The sequence below is a fragment of the Euprymna scolopes genome, chromosome 5, assembly GCF_053919585.1.
Source record: "Euprymna scolopes isolate OS-2025 chromosome 5, ASM5391958v1, whole genome shotgun sequence".
Lineage (NCBI taxonomy): Eukaryota > Metazoa > Mollusca > Cephalopoda > Sepiida > Sepiolidae > Euprymna > Euprymna scolopes.
This window is the reverse complement of record NC_136486.1, coordinates 24885074-24909204: the sequence shown is the minus strand read 5'-3', so window position 1 is coordinate 24909204 and position 24131 is coordinate 24885074. Positions and strand designations below refer to the sequence as shown.

The 24131-nt window shown below is 31.4% G+C and overlaps 1 protein-coding gene across 3 annotated transcripts in view; it reads left to right on the top strand.

The window, feature by feature from the left end:
* Window positions 1-24131, top strand: part of LOC145276741 (autophagy-related protein 101-like) — a 225175-nt gene that overhangs the window by 28898 nt on the left and 172146 nt on the right. For 2 of the 3 annotated variants that reach the window (XM_080127967.1, XM_080127969.1), the window contains exons 6-7: window positions 538-652; window positions 4205-4371. In XM_080127967.1, coding sequence (XP_079984093.1) covers window positions 538-652; window positions 4205-4371 — 282 coding nt within the window. Of the gene's footprint in view, window positions 1-537; window positions 653-4204; window positions 4372-20267; window positions 22910-24131 lie in introns of those variants that run through there. The other variant, XM_080127968.1, reaches the window with a different exon arrangement.

Below are 24131 nucleotides of genomic sequence, written 5' to 3'. Positions count from 1 at the left end.
ACTGTCTTAGATGTGCTACTATAGATGGTAGTGTCATCGGCAAAAATGTCTACGAATGATGTAAGGATGTGATTTGGAAGATCATTAATGTAGATCAGGAAAAGAGTTGGACCCAGGATGGACCCCTGAGGGACTCCAGCATTTATACTGTGAGCTTCTGATTTTTGCCCATCAACTACTACTCTTATGAACCTATCAGAGAGAAATGATTTAATAATTGAGAAGACATTTCCAGCTATACCATAGCTGGAGATCTTGTGAAGTAAACCTTTATGCCATACCCTATCAAAGGCCTTTGATATGTCAAGAGCAATTGCCCTAGAAAGGTTGCCTCTGTCGAGAGATTCGCTAATCCTATGAGATATAACTGTAAGCACATCTGCTGTAGATCTAGCAGAACGGAAACCATATTGTGTGTCACTAATGTGTTGATGTTGGCATTTCTCAAAACATTTTAATAAGGAACATACGTTTTGTAATGAGAGTTTAAAATTTTATTGCTTCATTTAATCAAACCTTTTCATGTTTTGCTTTTAGATTTCATTAGAATTCTATGAAAAAAGACGAAGTCGATGGTTATTTCAGCAGGAATGTGTGCCATGGGAAATCTGGACGATAAAACTTGAAGTTGTTGTCTTAGATAAAGAATCGGGTGAGTGTCTTAAAAAATTCTATTCTTCTTTTGTAATTTTGCTGCATTTTTTTTTGTTTTTAAATTTTTTTTTTTTCTACTTTTTGTTCATTTCAATCTCCTACGCTGGTAATTGTCGATATTTTAAAACCTATAATACTACCTTCCGCTACAAATTGCTTTGTTCTAAACTCTTGTCCCATCGTTGCAATGTTGTAACCGTGTTTGTTTTACAAGTACTTTAATGAAATGTGCTCTGACGAACTCGAAGTAATTGTGTCCCAATCTACGTAAATACCCCGACAAGCAGCAAAATTTCACCCCTTGACTGTAGAGGTCCCTAGATGTCTGAAAGCCTTCTACACTAATTGTTTATTTCCTCCCCTCCCTGTTTCTTGCTTCCCTGACTATACCAAAATATAATGTGAACTCCCTACATCGAGCCCCTATAGACATGGTTCCATATAGTGGTCCATTACATTTAAGTGGTAATATGTAAGAGTAAAAAAAAAAAAAATGGATTGTATTTAATGACTCCTTTAGAATACTTTTGGTGTTAAATAATTTCCATAAGAGTTAACATTATAAAAATGTCTTTGACAAGATAATAAAACCAGCAAGAATGGGTATTAAGATGTGTACTTGTTTCTCCACAAGGACAAAAGTAGACGCAATATCAGTCACACTTTGCCACTTGTCAAAAGATTAAGGAATCTGTACGCTTAACAATGCAAATGTTGTTATCGTGGTTAAAATCCAGCTCCTTAAAAAAGGTACACTATGAATTGGATCAGAAATAAAACTGTCCTCAACCTAGACAAAAGGATGCAATGTAGTATTAGAACAGATACTACACTTTGCTCCTAGCTAAAAGATTAAGGAATCTGTGCATTTAACAATGAAAATGTTATTAATGTGATTCAAATCCAGCTCCTTAAAAAAGCGACACTCTGGATTGGATCAGAAATAAAAATGTCCTCAACCTAGAATGATTTTTCTTTGATTGAACAAAGACAGAAAGGATGCAGTGTAGTACTAAAACAGATACTACACTTTGCTCCTAGCTAAAAGATTAGGGAATCTGTGCATTTAACAATGAAAATGTTATCTCAAATTTCTAGGTGTTGACCATCTTACAATTTATTTAAGTACGTTGACATGCACAATTCTTGACAGCACCTGTTTCGTAGCGCAGAATCATTCATTTAATTATTATGTCAATCAATGAATCTTAACTCGTCAGAAGAAAAAGCAACTACGAATCGATTAAAAAAAAAAAAAAAAAAAAAAAAAAAAATGCCGGAAATTATTCTCTAGAGTAGATAAACTTAGGACTTTATAAAAAAAAAAAAGCTAGAATTTTTTTTTTTTTTTTTTTTTTTTTAACAAAAAAAAAATGTAAATTAGATATTGTTTACACATATGCTAGCTAACAGTTGATAAAAAAACCGCTGGCGGAATCTCTAGTGCAAAAGAAAATAAATGCATTTGGGCATGATTACAAAATTTGAAAATTGGAAGAAAATTTTCAATTACCTTTTATTTTTTTCTTTGATTACACCATATACGTAGATATTCCTGGTATTCTATCCATGATATGTTATTTCTATGCATTTCTTTTATTTTATCAATTATTACTATCATTACTGCTGATGGCTTCATCAATTCTAATGCTATATTTGTTAACATCATTATTTCTATCATCATTACAGCTGTTGTTACTGATTTTATTATCTGGATTATCTTTTATATAACCATTACATTTTTACATAGTAATGATAATTGTTATTATGGTTTAGTTATTGATGATGCGATGAGTAGCACTATTACTATTATTGTTTATTCACACCTCTGATCAGCTTAACTATTAGTATAGTCGTTATAATAATGACCACCATTGTTGGTATTATTGTGACTATTATTACAATTGTCATAATCTTCATTGTTATTATTGTTGCTATTATTAATATATTTCTGTTATGATTAACATGGGCCTAAAACTGTTAGCAATTAGAGAATGCATAAAATTTAGGAATATCATGATAGACAATACAGAACTCTGAAAATGTGATGGTGATACATCTTCATTCACATAATTCTGAGGCAGTATGTTCAGGATTGCAGAACACAATGCAAAGGAGATTGCCAGTACATCTCTGAGCAAACACCAGTGTCATTATGTGGAGGGTTTTATGTGAATGTATATCGTCACATGTTTGGTCTATTCGGGCAACAGAAGCAATTGTTACACTTGGGCGAGTAGACAACAGATCTAATCCAAGCAGATCATATATTCCAGAGAGAACAGGGTTGTGGCAGGAAATATCTAGTATATATCTGATGATGCAATGCTGTAGACACTCAAAGGAATCATGAACACCTTGCCAACTCCGAATAATACGGACCCGAATTCCAAGTAGGGATGAATCATTGTCTTGTAAAGCCTAGTCAGCAAATGCCATTTATGAGGAATTTGGTAGCTGTAAAACTCCCTATTAACCCTGTATAAGACAAGTGGTTGTTAAAACTGAGGTTGCTAGATATTACTCCCAGATAGTTATGACATTTTGAAAATGACACAAATGTGTCTTGAAACTAAATTCCACAGATAGACAGAAGAAATATCTAGAGGACAATAGTACAACTGTTTTTGCTGAGTTGAAGAGCATTCCCCAGTTCTTTGTCTTATAATGTATATCTTTGAAACTTTATCAAAAAAAATATAAGATGCTCTTACTGAACCTCTCCTTGTGACCTTGGTGAAAGGCACTGATGAGTAGACAAATTAGAATTGACGTATACAAAAGAAAAAGATAATGATAATTCCAAGTAGTCTCTGAAGCGATCGTACACTGGATCATTGTTAACCAGAATTCCAGGAACACTACCAATAAATAATGTTGTAAAACAATTTGTGTACCTTTTATCCATTATATATATATATATGTCATCCACATATACTAGGAAATGACTATGATTGAAACATTTTATGGCTGTAAAAAAGTGCCAAAATTAGACTCTGAATGATCCCCTTAATGTGCGACCTTAAAGGCAAATGTCACATAGCCCACTACACAATTCAGGTCATTCAACAAGCCTTCCTTTGTTAAATTCTGATCAATAGTCTCTAAGATTTAGAACATAAAATTGCCAAAAAAAGATGATATATATATATATACTGGTATCCAAATTGAATATTGAAATGCTCACATGAAAATTTGCAGGCTTTTTGAAGATTATAATACTATTGTATGGTTAAAATTTTAAAGCAATTTATTTTTTAGGTAAAAATTTTTAATATGGCCAAATTTGTATATATAGTGTCCTGCAGGTCAGCTTCAGTTTTCCTACTAGGGTTGTCTCCCCTGTGGCCTTGCCAGACCACTAATGTATGCGCATGTGTGTGTTGCTGGTTTTTGTGATCCTACATCCAGGAATGTCTTGGTCTTGTATCGCTCGTTTGGAGCATTTCAGTTTCTGATTTTTCAAGATAGAATAGAAGTGAAAAATTGTTTAATTTTTTTTTTTTTTTTTTTTTTTTTTTTTTTTTTTTGTGAAATATTTTAATTTCAGATCGGCAGGAACAGCGAGAAAAGCTTGGTGAAGTTTTATCAGAAAAAGTTATTCATATTATTGAAGCTATGAATAAGCATGAGTATGTACCAAAAACCCCAAATCTGCAAGACTTGGATCTTGTTTTTGACACAAGTTATCCTGATATTCAGCCATATCTCTTTAGGGTAAGTTTCTCCACAAATCATTTTTTCTACTTGTCTGCTTTATAGAATTCACATCTGATTGGCATTGATTTTCACAGATCCATTTTTTTATTTGCTCTCATCAATTCTACATCAATCACAGAATAGATTTTCCTTTTTTTTTGTCATCAAAGATGACATTTTTATATGAAAATAATAGATGGACCTGACCTAGGATGGCTAAAATGAATTCCCTGAACAAAACAGTTTTGCACTATTTTTTTTTTTTGTTCTCTAATAAAAAAAAAATGACAAAATCCAGATATAATGATATTAAACTTTATGTCTAGAATCATTTACTTCAATTTTGATCAAAATCCATTACATCATATTGATTCTAGAAAATGTCTAAAATTTTAAGCTTAAGGAGGTTAAGAAGAAATTAAAATTCAGGGATCTTGTTTAATTGGTGTCTAATGATCAGGAATCAAATTCAATGCAAATCTTAAATATTTGCATTTTAAAATGGGTGGTTGTGCTGATAATATTCCCCCTTCCCCAAATAAAACCCGTTAAAATATTCAAAAGAAAAAATGAATTTGCAATATTTATTAATTAATATCTAATACCTATTGTTAAAATTTCACAAGAATTAGTTATGGATTTTCATGAAGTGCAACCTTTTTGTATCCCTTTTGTATAAAACTAAATCACCAATTTATTGAGAAGAGGTTAGTTTATTGCTAATTGCCTGAGGCGTTACTACTGATGAATGCCAATGAGGCTGTCCAGGCAATTTTTGTTTGGCCAGAATGCTCTTCCTCTAGAATACTGACTTTTCAAATCCTACTCTCCTGATCTTGTGTCACATCTTTCTGCTGTGAGAGAAAGATAAATAGAAACTCAAATCCTCAAAATCGTCTACAATTTTGAAATTCATAAAGAATATTAAATCATCATCATGAGTTCATTCATTTTACATACTGGCATCTGTTGGACAGCTTTTAGAAATTGACTTCAAATTTATCTCTGACCAGGTCTTCATTTACCCTCCCCCCCTTTTTTTCTCGTCCATCCTTATCATTTTCTTCCCTATTTTACTTAGCCTTCCCGTTTTGGACTGAGTCTGTTATCTCAATTGTTCTACATCTACTAACCCATATCATTTCTCTTAATGAAACGCATGTCTCCAACCTTCAATGGCCAGGTTTGACTTTCATACATCATTTCATACCTAATGTAATATAGTGGGTTTTTATAATATGCGGGTATGTATACGTATATAATGTATGCATACATTCAGTTAATATTATTGTAATGTTCTTTTCAATTTAGTGTCCGACTGCAGGCAGGAGAATGTTTACACATTTAAAAAACCATTCATTTACTATGCGGCAATACATAACATACGCTGGACACCTACTGCCTTCCTCTTGGTTGATCTGTAATTGAAGGTTTCTTTGGAAGAAAACGGCGAATCAAAGCCATATTTAATCATGGATCATTATTTCCCATCGGAGCTGCAAGATATTGAAATTTCTACATTATTTTAAAGTCACGTTTCTCTCGGTTTCCAAAATATGAAGACAACATCTTTCGTATTAACTTGTCCGACTGTTCCAGTTTGATTCTAAACTAAAACTATACATGTCTCTTCTAACTATCTCATTACATTAGAACATGCAACATTAAGATCACCTGATGTCGTCACGCAATCATCTCCATTGTTTATGTTCTAACATTTTTGTTTTTTAATGTAAGAATTTAAAAATATTCCTGATACATATTTCCAACATTTATCAATAAAATACTTTTTTCATCTCGATATATATTTTCTAGAAATCAACAATGATCATCATAATAATCATTCAGGTTACTTGGCATCCCCCCCGGCAATGCTCTATATAACACGAATAGACTTTTTCCATTGGTGCTAATGTTCTGCTAGTTAGTAAAGGCAGATGTTTCTTTCATCCACTTCTATTTCTTGTTATCACACTAGCACCTATTCCATCCTGTGCTCCAAGATAAAATTTCTGAACAACCTTAATTTTGTCCATACACATATATTTTCTCTATATCATCTCTGTTGTCTTACACTTGTTTCACACAAACCGGCTATCATCTCTCAACCTACCTGCAATCCCACTGCACTTCTTGTGCATCCAATGCTTAAAAATACCACCGAAAATTAAGTGGCATACAATTTTTTTTTTATTTATTTTTTATTTTTTAAAATTTTTACCACAAACTGAACATGAAACTTTTCCTCTTGCTGAGAAATTTTCAACACTTTTGTTTTGGTGACATTTACTCGCAGGCTTTTAATTTCCATAGCATTCCTCCAAGTTTTTTAACTTAACCAATAAACCATCCGTTGCTTCACAGACAAATCATCAGCACGCAGCATCTCTTTTGGACAACCTGTACACGACTTCATGAACAATCCTTCTAAAATACAAATGAAAAACAACAAACTCTTTTCAGAGCCATTGTGTAAATTATTGTCTATATTAACTTTAAAAATGTGTTTAATAGAAACATTTTTATGTTTTTCTTGTATGGCTGTCTCGAGATTTAATACAAAGTCATCCTTTAATCAGTGCGAGAGTTCATACACACACATCCATTTTATTGCCTTAATTCCTTTGATCACGGTTCTATTGTTTTCTAGCAGCCTACAATCTTGGTCTTCAAGCTTGGTAGTTTTGAGGAGTGATTCCATTAAAATTCCAATATTGAAGACTTTCTGACAGTTTTTGCATCCAAGTTTTTTTTTTTTTCTTGCCTTTCACCTCAAGATCATTTTCTTATTCAAGATTTGTTCTTTTCAAGGTAGCCAACTGATTGTCAGTTCAGAACTGCAAATACTTCAAGACAATTAAAAAAAAGAAATCATTCTATAAAGCAAATTGAATTAAACTGGAACGTGCATAATAAGTTTTAGTAATGAGAAGAAAAGTGTAAATTTTATGATGCTGAAAGTTTTAAAATGATTGAAATGTGTTCAGATTTTCAAAATTAACATTATCTTGTATAATTTTACTACAAGTTAAATATTATTACAATTATTATAATTTATTATAATTTTACTACAAGTTAAATATTATTAAAATCTGGAGTCTAAAAAGTTATGTTCCCCCAGAGACCTCTTTATTAACATGATAGCCCAATCAATGGATTGACACCTAAAAAGAAAAAATAATAGTTACCTCCCTTGAAGTGAAGAAGGGACAGTGATCACCCTTAGGGTAGAAGAGAGGTACGTCTCCATCACAGACTTTTAATCATTACACATTAAGCAGTTTCTACATTACCATTTAATCTGTAAATTGTTAAATAAATTTGTTAAAGACTATAAAGACATTTTGGAGTGGTTACTAAACCGATAACATGTATCATTAGACATAACAAAATGCCTGGACAAACCTAAAGTAAAATGGATCCATTCAATCTGCATGTTTTCTCTAGACAAGTTAGTAATACAGACAGAACTGAAGCTTTGATAGGGCAACTAGTCTTGAAGAAGGAAAACTTTGAAATGCAACTTGGGAGGTCTTAGTCACATCTCATTGTGTTAGTGAATAGTCATCACTTACCTAGTAGAGAGAGTATGTTGTGTCTTTTAGAGTGTTGCATGTGTTTAGTTTCATTTAGCATTGTATTGCTAGAAGGAAACTCGATGTTTGTCCATAATTTCTGACCCCCCCCCCACCCCACCTCATGTAAAAAGTAAAGAAAAATCTGTATGATTTACGTATCCATGTATGCCAAAATATCATGTAAATTAGTAGTTTTATTTTTACAAAGTAAATCATCTTTAAGTGAATTTGAGTTTTTCCAATACCTCCCCATGTTAAGAGTGACTTTCTAAAATCTTATAAAAGTTTGAATTATTTTGAATTATCTCTCTTGTCCTGCAAAAATTATGTTTAGAGATGAACGATCATTAGTTAATTATAAAATTTGATTTTTTATTTCCTATTTATATTTTTAAATAAAACTACTTTATCAATTTGCATGATTTTTTTTGTCTACAGTATTTTTTTATGGGTAACCTACGCCATAAAGATTTTTCTTTCTTTATTTATTTTTTTTCATGGATGGAGATTATAGACTTCATAAGAAACATTCACAGCAATTCAATTTTAAAACATTTGAGACATACTTGGACTCTTCAATAAGTTGAATTCACCTCCTCAAATATTTCAACACAGTTTAAAAAAAAAAAAAAATTGTTATTGAGAAAATTGAATGAAAATAAAATTTACACAATGGCTTTTTAAATTTTGCTTGAAGTCATCTTAAATACATTTGTGCATAATGTTTGAAAAATCTACGAAGATGGGAGTGGTACCATTAAAACAAACGACCTATTGTGCTCCTTAATTTATTTTTCTACATAGACACAATCATTCTCAATGCAATTTTTCCAGGAATTCAAATGTTTGAAAAAAAAGAAAAATTGTTTTGTGATAGTCCTCATTATAGAGTCTTAAAAAGATCCAAATTTGTTCAAGTTTTCAAAATTAACATAAATTGTGTAATCTAACTATGCTTTAAATCTTGTTAAAATCTGGGGCAAAGAGGTTCATGCTATTTTGAGCACTCGTTTATATTTCATTTTTTAATCTTTTTATGTATTTCTTGTGAACAGCTTCATCTGATTCAATGTGTTATGCCTATTTGGTGCAGCCATAGTCATTTTTGTACAGAATGGACAAACAAACTTCCTCTTTTTATATATAGACATTTTGGTTTAAAAGAACAAATGTCTTTTGCTACTTATATTTTTTAGGTTCAGTAGAACCTCGGGATACGGCATTAATTCATTCCGAGGGTTGGGATTGTAAGGTGAAATGTATGGCGAGGCCTAATCAAAATTTTATGCAGTACATATTAAAAATTATTAACAAAATACAGTACAGTATATAATACACATGCATATAATCAAATAACATTATAAATAACACCGTAAGGCGGGGAAAATACTGTAACCAGGGTCCAGAAAAACATTGTATTCCACATCGTAACCTGAAAAAAGCATCCTGGGGTTCTACTGTAGTTATCAAATCGATATTGTTAATATTTCAATCTAAAATTATACGTATAAGTGACATTTTCCTTTTTTTAAATTCGTTTTCTTTTAATGTCTTTTGGTTTTAGTCAGCTAACACACTTCCTAATTTCTGGCGTAGCGCTACCTAGACAAATCAGTTCCTTTTTCTCTCACGCCTATATCTCCCCTGTGCACATACTTTTTTACAATTTTCTGATCTTTTTTTATTTTTATACTTTCATAAACATATATTTATTATAAAAATTCAAATAAACTTATTTTTAAAATAAAAATAAAAATTTTTATTATTTCATAAACATATTTTTTATAAAATTTAAAGTAAAATAAAAACTTTTTTTAATTTTGTTATTAAAAGTGCAAATAAAGACTAATTGTGTTTTTATTTGTATAATTTTGTTAATTTTTTTTGTATGTTTTTCAATAATTTCTTTTTCTTATATTTTATTTCAATAAATCGCTTCACAATAGAAATACTGAAGAACAATAAAAGTGAAGGAACTGATTTGCCTTGCCACTGCAGCGTCATGCCGGAAACTAGGAAGTATGTTAGCTGACTATAACGTGTTTCTTCCACATCACATCAGATGTGGGTTGCACATTCTTCATGGACGTACAAAATGATTTTCTCCATAAAACTCTGTCATTTACGTTAGTTTTGATGTCTTTGCTTAAAGTCATCTTAAACCGAATTTTTTTTTTTTTTTTTCGATCTGCCTTTTCCTTGCTTACCTTCAATGTAAATATGTGCACATCTATTAACGTAACATTGTGCATATGAGTGCGTCGGAAATTATCAGCAGCAGCAAAGGATAGCTGGCTTATGAAGAGATTAGCAGCAACAGCAGCAGCTGAAAAAAGCGTATATGCAAATTAGGGAGTGTGTGCGAGAAGAAAAAAAAGGAGAAAAATACACCACATGCTCAGGTGAGAAGTAAAGTGGGCGTCAAAGAGAATGGACGTGTGAAGTCAGTGATGAGAATGGGCCAGCTGTGACTGGCATGCTGACGGAGGAAGGAGAAACGTATACCAGGCTAAAATGGACAGGTGGCGCCAACAGACTTTTTAAGTAGTACCGAAAGTAATGATAATAAAACTTTTTGTTGAAAAAGAAAAAAAATGCTGACACAGATTTTTATTTTTTGGGTTTGTAATGGCAATTATCCAACCAAAATTCTGTTTAGCATCTTACAACTGTAGGCAGGTAAAATAAAGAACTAACTCCAGCCTTGAATACCTTTTCTTTTTTTTTAAGGGAGTCACCACTTATCAAGGCCCAGAAGCCACTTGAGGATAAGGGTTAATGAGTGTACAGTAATCAATGGGACAATATCGTAATCGTTAATAGTGGAAATTTACTAAATTGGATTACTTAAGGGAACGGCTCATCAAGAACTTGTTTGAAGACAATCATATCGTAGTCAGCTGGAAAGCAGGCAAACTGAACAGTTCCACAGGCGTGCAGTTCTAAGAAAGAGGCTTTGTTCATGGAATCTACATTTAGGTTTAGGCACAGATAGAGCGGGAGAAATTATTGATAGTGGTTTCAGCTAGATGAGTGTTTTTCACGAAAGTTTGGTGAGAGGGATCATAAATTGGAGCTTAGACAAGCATTTGCCATGAAAATAACAATAAAGCAGAGACACTCTCAATGTCTCTTCTGCAGGGAAGAGAAAAGGGCATCCCCTACTAGGCTATGAAGTTTATTTTAAACTCTCCTGTCCAGACGTGACAACAGTACTTCATCCATGGATATACTTGGTTCTTATACAGGTAGAGGATTGCATCAGCAGTGAGATATCTACTAGAGCAATAGAATTATGCAACCATTTTACTTACTAGAGACTATCATCGAGTGTCTGTCTCTCCATACAGGAGTTTGTCAGGACAATCTAGCATGAGGATGCTTTTCCCTAGAAGTAAACCTTAACTAAATATTCAAAATAACATGGCCCTGTCAGTGGGGCATTAGAATATGCCGACTGCCCCCCTGCAGAGGGTAAAAGTCCCTCAATGGGGGTCCTGGATATAACCTTAAACTATATCCAGTGTTGAGGCCCCAGCTTGTGAGCTTTGGGGAGTGTGGAGCCACCCTTTAATTGCCATTGCTCCCAGGTCCACTCTGACCCGGAGTATAGTACCTGTTAGGGTCTCAACTATGGGTTAAATAGAAACCGACGTGAAAACAACAAATATATTCTATTAAAAAATTTTTTCTTTGGATTCGGCATTAAATAACCCGAAAAGGGTTGATATGCTGTAAAACAAAAACAACCAACCAACATCAAAATAACATGGTATTTGTGGCCCAAATAAGGTCTCTTAAATATAGCTAACCTACACTGGCTTTTACGATGAATAGTGAATTTTGCACTTTCTCCAAGTGATGCTACCTTAGACTAAATGAATTCTTGTCCTGGAATTTGCTAAGATGAAGAAACCACAAGAAGTATATACTTTAAATATATAAAGATAAATAATGACTAAAGCATAAGCACTAAATGTTCTGGTTTTGAGTCTAACGGATGCTATCCAAGTCTTGATTTTTTTTTGGGGGGGGGGTTCATAACTTTTGAAATCATTACTATTTAATAGATAATAATCAATGGAGAATTGGCTCTAAAATGTGAAATCTAGATGAATTAAAATATAATAGTTAAGCATATTTTACGACCGAGCAATGCCAGACAGCCTGCTAGTATAATCTAAAAGAATAAATATCTGATAATATTTGCTACTTGAAATTTTCAGTTACAAATTGGATATTGTTAATTCATTACAAAATGTTTTTAGTAAAATTTGATTTACTAGTGGCTTCTTTTTTTAAAAGAGAAGTTGAATTCCTTTTGTAAATAGAAAATGTTGTGTTTAACTGATCCATAGCGGTGTAACTATGGTCACCACAGTTTATCCGGGCTACGATTCTCATCTGGTGAAATGGTTAAAAATGCTAAGTAACAAACAGTTCTAAGTAACAATCTTCTAAAATTTCAATCCTCAGCAGAGGCAATATTAAGCATACAATTAAGAATTTTTCACAACATTTTCATGGCTGATGGAATGAGAACAAGCCACCCCCATGAATTCCATTCTAACTTCTGGATACATTTCGGAGTTTGATAAGATGCACCTTAAAAAGTTCAAAGATTACATCAGTTGAAATATGAGAATAATATCCAAGATGAAAGCAGTATTCTGAATCATCCAAAGACTAAATTCTTAAGATTTTATTTTTAGTTCTCGTGTTTTCAGCTATATCATTAGTCATTTTCAAGGAATGATAGTAATAATGGCATTTGTGATATGCTCTTTCTCCATAAATTGCTGATGGCTCCCTTTCACACTTTTTTCTTAGAAAGCTGCTCCTTATAAAAAAAAAAACGAACCACTTTCTTCTGCTTTGTAACTTGAAAAAAAAAAAATGTCCTCTTGAAAGTGCAACAAATAATGTTCCGTTAAGCGGACAAAAATGTGTCAATTCTGCTAATTTTAATGTTTTTATGTTTTTGAACTGTTTAAATTATTCAGACTCTCTAGTTGTTATATTCCGAACACTCCACCTTCAAGTGCATCTATTTGAACTTGTGATCTTTTTAGTTACAAACAAGAACATGGAATTTCAAACTGGACCTTTTATTTAATCCACACTTTATTTTCATTCTATCAGCTATGGTTGGGTTTGGGATATGATATGCTCTGAGGGAGCGGAGAGTTTTGCCAGGTATAGCCAATTAACTCTTATCCTAGAGTGGCTTTCGAGCCTAGATAAGTGGCGATGACCATGTAAAAAAAAAAAAAAAAAAAGCCTGAATAATTCAAATCATAAATCTTCATTTCCCAAATTCCAAAATTTTCAGTTTTTGTCCATTTTCTTTTGTGTCCATAATTATGGCCTTCTTGTGGGACACGATCCTATCTGTTTTAGAAAGATGAGTTACAAACTCGGATGAAAGTGTAGTATCTGCATTAAATGTAATTTTTTATATTTTTTTCTGCAAATAATTCAAAGTGTAGTATCTGTGCCAATATTTAATTCAGTTACTTCTGGCACTTTTCCCAAAATGGGATGGTGTTAAAAAGACCTGAGAATTTTTAAAACCGACCTTGACCATCGAAAGATACGAGCCACTCCACAGTGAATGATCTTGTGTCACATTCTGATAATTGGGGAGGAAGATACCGACCAAACTATAAAGTGTTGAAACTTTTCTAAATGAAGGAACCAAGTATTGATGATGTTTGAAAATCTATTTGATAAAAGTGAATGTGCGTGCGTTCTGTTTCCTTCAATAATCGTAAATGTAAATTTAATTTTTATAAGAAAAATAGATGCTTAAGCTTGATTATATATATATATATATATATATATATATATATATAAAAATGAGAATGTGTGTGTATGAAGACACTTCTCAACCTATATACTCAACAGATTTTTTATCTACAGACTTGAAATTTGGTATATAGCATATTCACACGTGGAAAACTTTTTAATCGATTTTCATCCAGAAAAAATGACTATTAAGGGGTCAAAATTGAAAAACTGGTACGTGGGGGTTGTTGAACTTTTATTTGCTAACTGTTCCACAAATGCGCATGAATGATTCACATGACAGATTCATTATGTTAAAAATAAGTAGGTTTGAAAACACTTTCTAAAGATCGTGTACAGATGGCCAAATGTTTATCATACTTGACTTTAGGTTTTGGTTTTGATCTCAGCCCAAGTATTTTTTATTTTTTTTTATTTAAAAGAAATGAGCTGTTTAGAAAAAAATATAATATTCACATACATGTCTCAGTTTTTGTATGAATTAAAAAAATAATATTTATGCATATCTGACAACCAGGTAATGCCAGGTGACCTGCAAGTATCTGATAATAATGTGAGGTACTGGTTTTTTATTCTTTGCATCATCACTTTTTTCATTGTCACTGTGTTACATGAGTGGCTGTGGCCATCTAGGGTTGTCGATTGCCTTGTCTTTTTAACTTTGGAAAAATTAACGTTCTATTCATGACTGATACAAGGAGATTTTGCAGAGTTCTTCAAGGTTTTATTGGAGATAATTTACTAATGGAGAGAGACTACTGTATCTTAATTATTCTTTACTTCTTAGAAATGGTGACGTAATGAACAGAGGCATTAGAAACATTCAGTTTAGATTATTTCTACACTATTGGACATGTCTCATTTTTGTTGCTTCCCGAGAGAGACCTTTTTTTGTTGCTCAAAAACGTGACTATTGTCATATACTTGTATCATTCGACACCTGTTCTTATAGCACGTTTGACCATTGCCTTTCCCTTGTCACCCATCTTCCGTTCATCACTGAGAACGATTCTGTTTTACAGATCTGGGTTATTCTAACATGCACTAATGTGATCCTTTTTGTCCTCATCCAGCAGGCCCCTTTTTTTGAGGCGCTGATTTTTTTTTTTTTTATTCCATACATTAAAAGTGATTTTTGTATCTAACTCCACTTTTGTAACGAGGCGAGTAGATATGGACTTTTACTTCCGTTTTGTTTTTAAGTATTAAAATGATTGTATGAGGGTTGTTCCAAATTTAAAACCCATTTTTTTTTAACCAAAGAAGTTGAAGAGCTACAAAGATAGGAGTGGTACCATTAAAACAAGCAACCTTTTGTGATCCAAAATTTGTCTACATGGTCATCTTCATTCTCAATAAATTTTTGCCTGCGAGGAACGATGACTGTGTATAGGTGTCTAGAACATGTTTTGTTGTACGACGATTGTTCCAAAAGTAAAGCCTCCTATTTTTTACACTCAAAGAGGAAGAACTACGAAGATGGGAGTGGTGCCATTAAAACAAACGACCTATTGTGCTCCATAATTTATTTTTCTACATAGTCACAATCATTCTCAATGCAATTTTTCCAGGAATTCAATGATGCATCTCTGCTTTTGACACACATCCACGACAGGTTGCTTTCTTAGAGCCTCATACTGTCAATATCTGCAACAGAGAGATGGAACTAATCAGTTCATGAATGCATAAATTCAGTTATCATAACAATGCAAATTGAAAGCCGCTCTTCTAATGAATCTATTCTTGACGAAAAGAATTTAAAAAACAAAGCTTTTCCGAATTTTCGTTGGCATCTCTGCTAACTTTATTTTTCTTTTCATAATCTATTATTACATTTTTTGTCGTAACAACTTTGAACTCATGTGAAATGATATTCTATAACGTCATCGTCTGTGTACATGCATGTCCAAATTCTAAACCGTTCAAATTGTTTTTATTTTTATTTTTTTTAACTGTTATTTCTTCCAATTCTAAATGTCAAAAACAATGTGTCTCCTGACAACTGCCGACCCTACACTTTTTTTCCATAGTTTTCATCTCCTTAATTTTCTATTCTTCTCATTCTGGCCATGTTGTTGTCTCTCACTTCAGCGATTGCCAAGGGTGTAAGCACCGATTTACCAGTATAAAAATAAAATAGAACACAAACTCACAAAAGAAAACCGACTCGAATACACTGTGTTTAAATCAGCTGTGCTCTGTGTGTATGATAAAGGACCCCCAGAAATTGTCTGCCTCGAGCTATCTTTGTCGTTGGTTAATTAGTTCATCGCTTCATCTGTTAAAACTTTTGTTTGATTTGCTCCGAACTGCAAACTGTCACCAACTGTCCCAAACTAACTCTAAATTTATTGACTCAAAATTAGAATTGCTATGTCCAGTCTTTTGTCCAAGAGTGATCAATAAGCGAAAAATAACTCGGCCACTTCCAGTTTATCATCAATCCTATTTCTGATTGTCTTTGTGTGCCTTTGTCAATCATTTCTAACCATTGTCAGTCCTGGATATAACCTTAAAGTATATCCGATGGTGAGGCCCCAGCTTACGGACTTTGGGGAGTGTGGAGCCACCCTTTAATTGCCATTGCTCCCAGGTCCACTCTGACCTGAAGTGGTAGTACCTGTTAGGATTCCAACTATTGGTTAAATAGAAACCGACTTGGAAAAAACAAACAAATATATTCTATTAAAAAATTGTTCTTCGAAATCACTGGATTCGGCACTAAGTAACTTGAAAAGGGTTGATATGCCATAAAACAACCAACCTACCAATCTAACCATTGTCAAGTTTTTTTTCTTTTTTTTTTTTTACTTCTGATACGTTTTTCCTATTTTTTTATGAATCATTCCTTACACTCTGGGGGGGGGCTGTCCATAATATCACGCTAAATAAGTTTTATTTTTTCCTCTTTTTACGTTTTGTTCTTTAATGTTGTGCACAAATGATACTCTTATTTCTACCCGAATTGTTTGATAAATGATTTTCTTTTCTTCCTTATTCAGCTCAATACTTATATTAATATCTGATTTCAACGTTTTCGTTTCTATTGAACTGTTATTCTTTTCTGCATGTTGAGAAAACTCGTGGCTAGATGTTTTCATTTCGGCCAAATTAATTTCAGTTCCTTCGATTCTTTTATCATTTTAATTTTGTAACAATAAAACGACTCATTTTCATATATTGTATTTCAAATATTTTTAATGTTATGGCAATTTTTCGAAAATTTCTCAAATCTTTTTTTTTTTTTTTATATTATTTCTATTTTGATAATAATTTAATGTCTTCACTTTTTATTATGAAAAAAAATTTTTTTTTTAAAATGCTCGACATTTTTCTTTCTTTCACCTTTTGCTTTTTATCATTTTTTTTATGCAAAAAAAGAAAAATATATTTGTGTCAAATTTACTATTGTTTAATCTTTTGAATTTGATTTTCTCAAATATTCACAATACAATCATGCGGATCAATTAAACTGAAGAATAAAGCGTAAAACTAATTACTCTACTCACCATCCCAAAGTGGAACTTATCCCAGACAGGTTGAACCAGCTTCCTACAAATGCAGGAGTTTCATGGAAATATCAAATTCACAAACACTCCCCAGTCACTTGTATATCTCCATCAGGGGAGATGACAATGTTAGTTTATTGTGATTCTTGCAAGGAGGTGTCAACATTCTCTTACATACAATATCTGATATTCCTAAATGGTCACCAACCTAGTATCGACCATTACGTGATTATGCCGTATCAACTATGTCAACTAAGTCTACATCCATTGACTATTTATTGCACTGCAATGAACAAATGCATATGGCAATAAGAAAAAGGTGAATCCACAAATTATTTGTATTCGGTTCTTGTCCAGAATTCCCTTTATATTAAAAACCAGAAATACAGAAAAATGTGTATGCTGTATGTACTTTTGACAAAACGAAAATATCATATTCCAAAAATCACATAAATTGATCAAGTAATGTTAAGAAAATCCAATTTTATGAGTATCCAAGAAGTGATATTTTGAAAAATATGTCAAGAAACAAATTGAGATAACTCAATTTATACTTACTAGTTTATGCTGTAATGTCTACGAATTCCCACTAATTGCTTAAAATTAAAAAAAAAAATTAAACTAGTTGATCAATTTACATGATTTTTGGAATATATTTTTGTTTCGTCACGGGTACATACATCATACAGATTTTTCGTTTTTTTGCTTGCTTTTCTTTTTGCTTTTTAATATAGGGCATATTCTGAACACGAATCCTGTATTCTCATTGGTTAAAAAGAATTAACTGGGATTATTTAAATGTCTGAAATTTGGACTTGGGACTGAGAGATGAACAAAGAATCAGCAAGATGCGTCTAGTGATTGTGACCTGCATTATTTTCTTAACTGTGATATGTTCATCATTATTTTCATATTGGTGCAGATGGAATTGAGTTTTAAGAATCCCATTGAAGTCTGTATAAATGGTACCTGATAGATGTTCAATCCTTTTTTCTGAAAATTTAGCAAAGCAGTAAATGTTTGTATGTCATTATTCAAATTACACAGTAAAATAATAATTTGATGAAATCATTGTGTGTTAAATTTTAATTAAAATATTTTACTTGCAATACTTCAGTCAATTATTAGTTTATTTTTGACATTTTTGATTAAGACATTGAAAATAATTAACTTTGAATAAAAATTACCAGTTATATTTCGAAAATTTTTTTTTTTCATTTTTGTCAGATTTCTGAGTTTTGATATGTTTGACAGTAAATTAAGAAATATTGACTTTTTCTTCCGCGTTTAAATAAGTTTTCACCTCTAAAAATGTACCACGAAACTGATATGTTATGATGAATGAAAGGAAGTGCGAGATTTTTTCATATTACAAATTTTACTCTGAAGAAGTGTTTGCGGTAAATTGTTTACTTTTTGCAAAAATTAAATATTAAAAAGGATTGACACATTTTGTTTTCTGAATGTTCCTTTTTATAGAAAAAAAAATGGCCAATAATCAATGGTTGTAAGTTAAACCTTTTCTGTAGGTTTCACTTAAAATCTTATATATTTATTCTTTATGTAAATACAGTCATATCTTGCTACGATGTGCAGACCGTTTTAATCATGTTTGATTTCCTCAGGCAAGAAAAATTAAAATACAAAAATTAAAAAGGTTCCAGACCTTTTCAAATTTTGAACAGAAAAATAATGCCATGTCTGGCAATAAGCAAAAAATAAGTCTACTTTAATTTTTGCTTATTGCCAGTCATGGCGTTATTTTTCTGTTCAAAATTTGAAAAGGTCTGGAACCTTTTTAATTTTTGTATTTTAATTTTTCTTGCCTGAGGAAATCAAATATGATTGAGATAGTTTGCACATCATAGCAAGATATGACCGTATTTACACAAAGAATTAAAAAAAAATACAATTTGCTCTCTTTGATTGAGCACTATCAACGATTCTTGTTGAAATTCAATTATTCTTAATTTTTGGATATCTTTCTACCTGGAATAAATATATACATATTTATATTATAATAATAATAATAATAATAATAATACATATTTTTATGAAAATCGCTTCAAACAAGGCATGAAGCCACTTGATGTAAGGATCTAAAAAATACAATTTCAAAGTCGAAAACTAACCAACAACTGTTAGATGAATAGATTCCAACCAGAAACAACAATATAATATTCATAAATTAACAATATTGCTTATTTAGGTGCATTATATTTTAAAACTTTATCTTCTGGAAGAGAAATCAGAAGCTAACGATAAACATCTGCTGATATCAAAGAATTTCTCCTGAATTTTAAAATAAAAATTGAACTCTGTTATGATTTGAAGTAGATTATGTAAGAACAAGTTGATTACTGGAAAAAAAACTTTCATTTATCCATTGGTCTGTTTCTATAAGCATGATAGACCCACATAATTGCTATTTCAAACTTAAGCATGATAGATCAATGAAGATGCCGTTTCTAGCTTAAGTGTGATAGACCAATGAAGATATTATTTCAAACTTAAGCATAATAGACCAGGATGCTATTTAACATTTAAGTATGATAGACCAATGATGTTATTATCTCAAATTAAAAGTGATAGACTAAAGATGTTAATCTAATAGTTTGATCAATGGGTAGATGGACAGAATCTTAAAGATGCTTGAAAGTAGCTGAAAATTCGATGATCAGTTCAATATTGGAGAGATTTATTTATTTTATTTTGCATCTCATTTTATTTATTTTTTTGTCTTTTTCTGCTTAGCTTTTCTGCACATTTTGTACAAATCCATTTTGTAGACCTCCCTCCACCTGGACACACTTCTGTGTTGTCTCCCTGTCACAAAATTTTTATGCTTGTGGTTGTAGCCAGTCATTTTTTTTTTTTTCATTTTGTAAATTTTAGATTTAAAAAAAAAAAAAAATTTAGATACTTTTGTTTGTTTTGTTTTCCTTTGTTCCCAGTCTTGTGCATTCCGGTTATCCGTTATCAAACGATAAACGTTTATTTTTTTTTCTTTTCGTTCCAGCTGTATCATCAGACTACAACTCCGACATCAACATTCTTATCCCACCCAATTGGGAAAATTTTCAATCGGTCTCTTCAAATGTAGATGTCTGCATCACATATACACCTTCCCCCTCGCCCCCAACATTATCATTATCATCACTCATCTATCCAAACCCTCCCACCCACACCTTCATCTTTCTTTGTCTCCCTTTCTTCATCCTTTGTCGTCTTCTTCATCTAATATTGGAAATGAGATCCAGGTCGACATCTTCAGATGACAGACAATGTCAAACATTTGGTTTAAACTTGTGGACTTATAATTTCCGACCAGGAAAGATCATCTCTATCATTATAAATATGTCGAAATAAAAAGTAGAATGTTTTCTTTCATGGCTTATATAGTCTGCATTTCAATCAATAAAACGTTCGTTGGGACAGAGTAAAATGGAGTGATGCAAAAATTAAAATAGAGAAAAATATAAAAGTTATTTCTGAAAAAAAAACGAGCCTTTATGTTATCGTGTTCTTGTCTCTTCATGTTCTTAGGGCAAAAAAATAAAAGATTTGGTCTCAAGAATGAGATAAGATGGAGAGGCAGTTTTCTGTTTTTTATTTTTAAATCTGGTTCTACCAGATCAGGCTGTCTGAAGATATTGGCTTCATGCACCAAACATTGGTATTATTTTTTTCTTTCAAAACTCGTGTTCTGCAAAGCCATAAACAACAAACTAAACACCATGAATAAATATTTAAAGATCATAAAAATTTGAAGCATAAAAGAACTTTTGCCAAAATGATTGAACCAGAAAAGGATTGATATGCCGTAAAACAAAACGATCAAACCAAACACCATGAATAAATATTTGAAGCATAAAAACTTCTTTTTTTTTCTAGAATTACTAGATTTGACATTAAATAACCCAAAATGGATTGATATGCCATAAAACAAATCATTTTTAAAAATGAATTATTTCCAAATTAAGATTTATATTCTCACTGCTTTAAACCCTGTGCCCCGAAGAATGCTTCCTCCATCGAAATGCAGGTGATGTGAACCATGAAAGAAAATGTAATTATTGAAACGTTTTCTTTTTAATACTGTTCGTAAATTGTCACATATTAAATCTGATCTTATATATGAAACTTGATAAGTGTTCCAAGTTTACTTTTAAATGAAACAATTTTTATACATGCAGTTGTTTCTTCCCAATTTCTTTTTTCTTGATAAATAAGATAAAGATGTTTCAAAAAGCTTCCTCAGTGAATTTTTATCTCCAACCCCCATTCTTCACAGAAAGATAAAAATAAGAGCAGTCAACATCAAAACTGTCTTTTATTTTACTGATTACCTTTTCAATGCAAACCATTAAAAAAATCATTCCAAGCTACATTTTCTATAGGTAAATCAGAATGTTTCAAACAATTTTCAAATATGAAACTGCACATAATGCTATTTTTTTTTTTTTCGTGAAGCTTAAGGTTTATTGTTCTCATCCAATCAGTCTTTTTAACAAGAGAAAAGAGAATAGACAAAAAAAATATTTCAACTTGCATCTCTTGTTTTTATTTGTGATTTTATGTTTAGTTTTGATTTCTGCAAAAGTATTTTTAAGAAATATTGGTGAACTCCTATTTATTATAATATATCAGATACGGAATAAATTTCCTATCTTCATTTAATGGCCTTGTCAACAAGAGACACGCACATATATATAGGCTTTTTGAAAATTATGTTTTCAGATTATTAATTATTTCACTTGTTTCATTTTACTTCAAAGTTCTCAGAAATCAACTGGCCCCTTTACTAGGGACTCACACTTGATCTCTATTTGAGATACATAGATATTCAAATATTCCATTAAAGTTCTCCTTTACATCTAAAACATTGAGTTAGTAAAGAGGTTGAGAACATTATTTCCCTCTTCCCAATTGACCATTTATGTAATTTATGCATTTTTTGTCTCTTTGTCTTACTGGGTTCCAGAACAAGAATTACCTTTGGTGGAGTATCCAGCTTCATACAGTTACTTGAGGTAACATCACTTGGAGAAGGTGCACCATTCCTTGTAAAAGCTAGTGTTGGTTAGTAACACAGAGGAGGTCTTATTTTGGTCTCAAATACTATGTGATTTAGAATATTTAGTCAGGGTTTACTTGTAGAAAAAAGTATTCTAATGTCAGGTTTTCCTGACAAACCCCTGTACAGAGAGACCTTAGTCACTCAAGCACAGTGTCTAGTAGGTATTCAAGTTCTCAAGAATGTTTTAAAATGGGCAGAAACAATCGTATGAATAATTAAAAAAAATAAAAGTAAATGTAAAACATTTCAAGTTATTATTTTGAGCTCTAATAAAAAGACTGTTGAGCTCTTAACTTACTCTTTTGTGTTAACTTTGCAGGAATTCATATATATATATATATATATATAAAAATATGTGTGTGTTAAAAAATTTTTTTTTTTTGGTTTATATCTCAACTCTTAATCATTTTATATTTATATTTTTCCTCTATTTTTCAATTATGGTTTACTAATTTACTTTTCAAAAATCCTTTCACTACACTATGTGTATGGAGTGCTGATCAGCAATTTTCAATCGTTTTAAACAAGAAATTTTCACAGTTCAAATTTTTTCAGCTAAAATAAAACAAATCCATTTCTTTTCTTTGTTTTTCTTTTTCTTTTTTTTTTGCTCGACAATAGTTTTTACTTTCTCTGAATGCTTTGCACTGTTTTTCCTCCCGAGCATGTCCATCTTTTCTTTCTGCATCATTTGTTATGCGACTAGATTTGTTGTAGCATCAAAGACGGAACAGAAAATGTTTTTCATTTTTAAATGATTTTTTTCTTTTAAATTTTTCTCCTTTGATTTGAAGTCTTTTTGTTGTTAGCTTCTCAGCATTTCTGCTAGAAATTCTTTGGCAGAGTTGCCATTTAGTTGTACAAATAGCCTCCAACCTTGTTATCAAAAAAAGGGACACGTTGAGTTGTCACCGGTACATATCCAGAAGTTTGTGTACGTATAATTTATTTTAGGTTAACCACGTTGTTTAACAAATAAAAGGATTAAATGTGTTTTCTTTTATAATTAAAAATTTTTATTTTATAATTTAAAATATTAAACAATACAAATAAAATGTTGTTTAACAAATAAAAAAAAAATTTTAAATGCAGTTTTAAAATGATTAAATGTGTTCTATTTTAAAATTTGGAACTTTTATTTTAGAATTTAAAATTTAAAACATTGAACAATACAAATAAGATTTTGGTTTGATTTTTACATTTTATATTGTTCTTGGATGCATATGATGCACGGAAACACTTCTTCCTGCGCCTCCACAAAAAATTCAATATTTAACTTCATCTTTCCTTCATTCTTTTCGAGAATAGACCCAACATTTTATTTATATTGTTTAATGTTTTTATTTTTAAATTATATAATAAAACATTTAATCATTTTAAAACTTCGTCTTGCATAATTTCTTTTCTTTTATTTGTTAAACAACGTGGTTAATTTAAATTAAATTTTAATCACAGGGTTACATTTTCTATAATCCCGTAAATACAAACGTACTTCTGTTTATGATACATACACTGTTATCGACCCAATGTGTCCCTTTTTTTATATAACAGGGTTGGAGGTTATTTGTACAACTAAACGGCAAATCTGCCAATTCTCCCCCCTCTTTTTTTGTTTTTTGTTTGTTTATATAGCGTTTTTGTATTTACATTATTTTCACTAATATCTTGGGCGAACCTTATTATTGGCAACATAAATTATTTTAAACGAAATGCAGGGTGAAAATTGTTCAAAATAATTTAATCTGATTTATATACTTATTTGTCATATATCTGCATAAAAAAAATATTATTTTTTAATAGTTT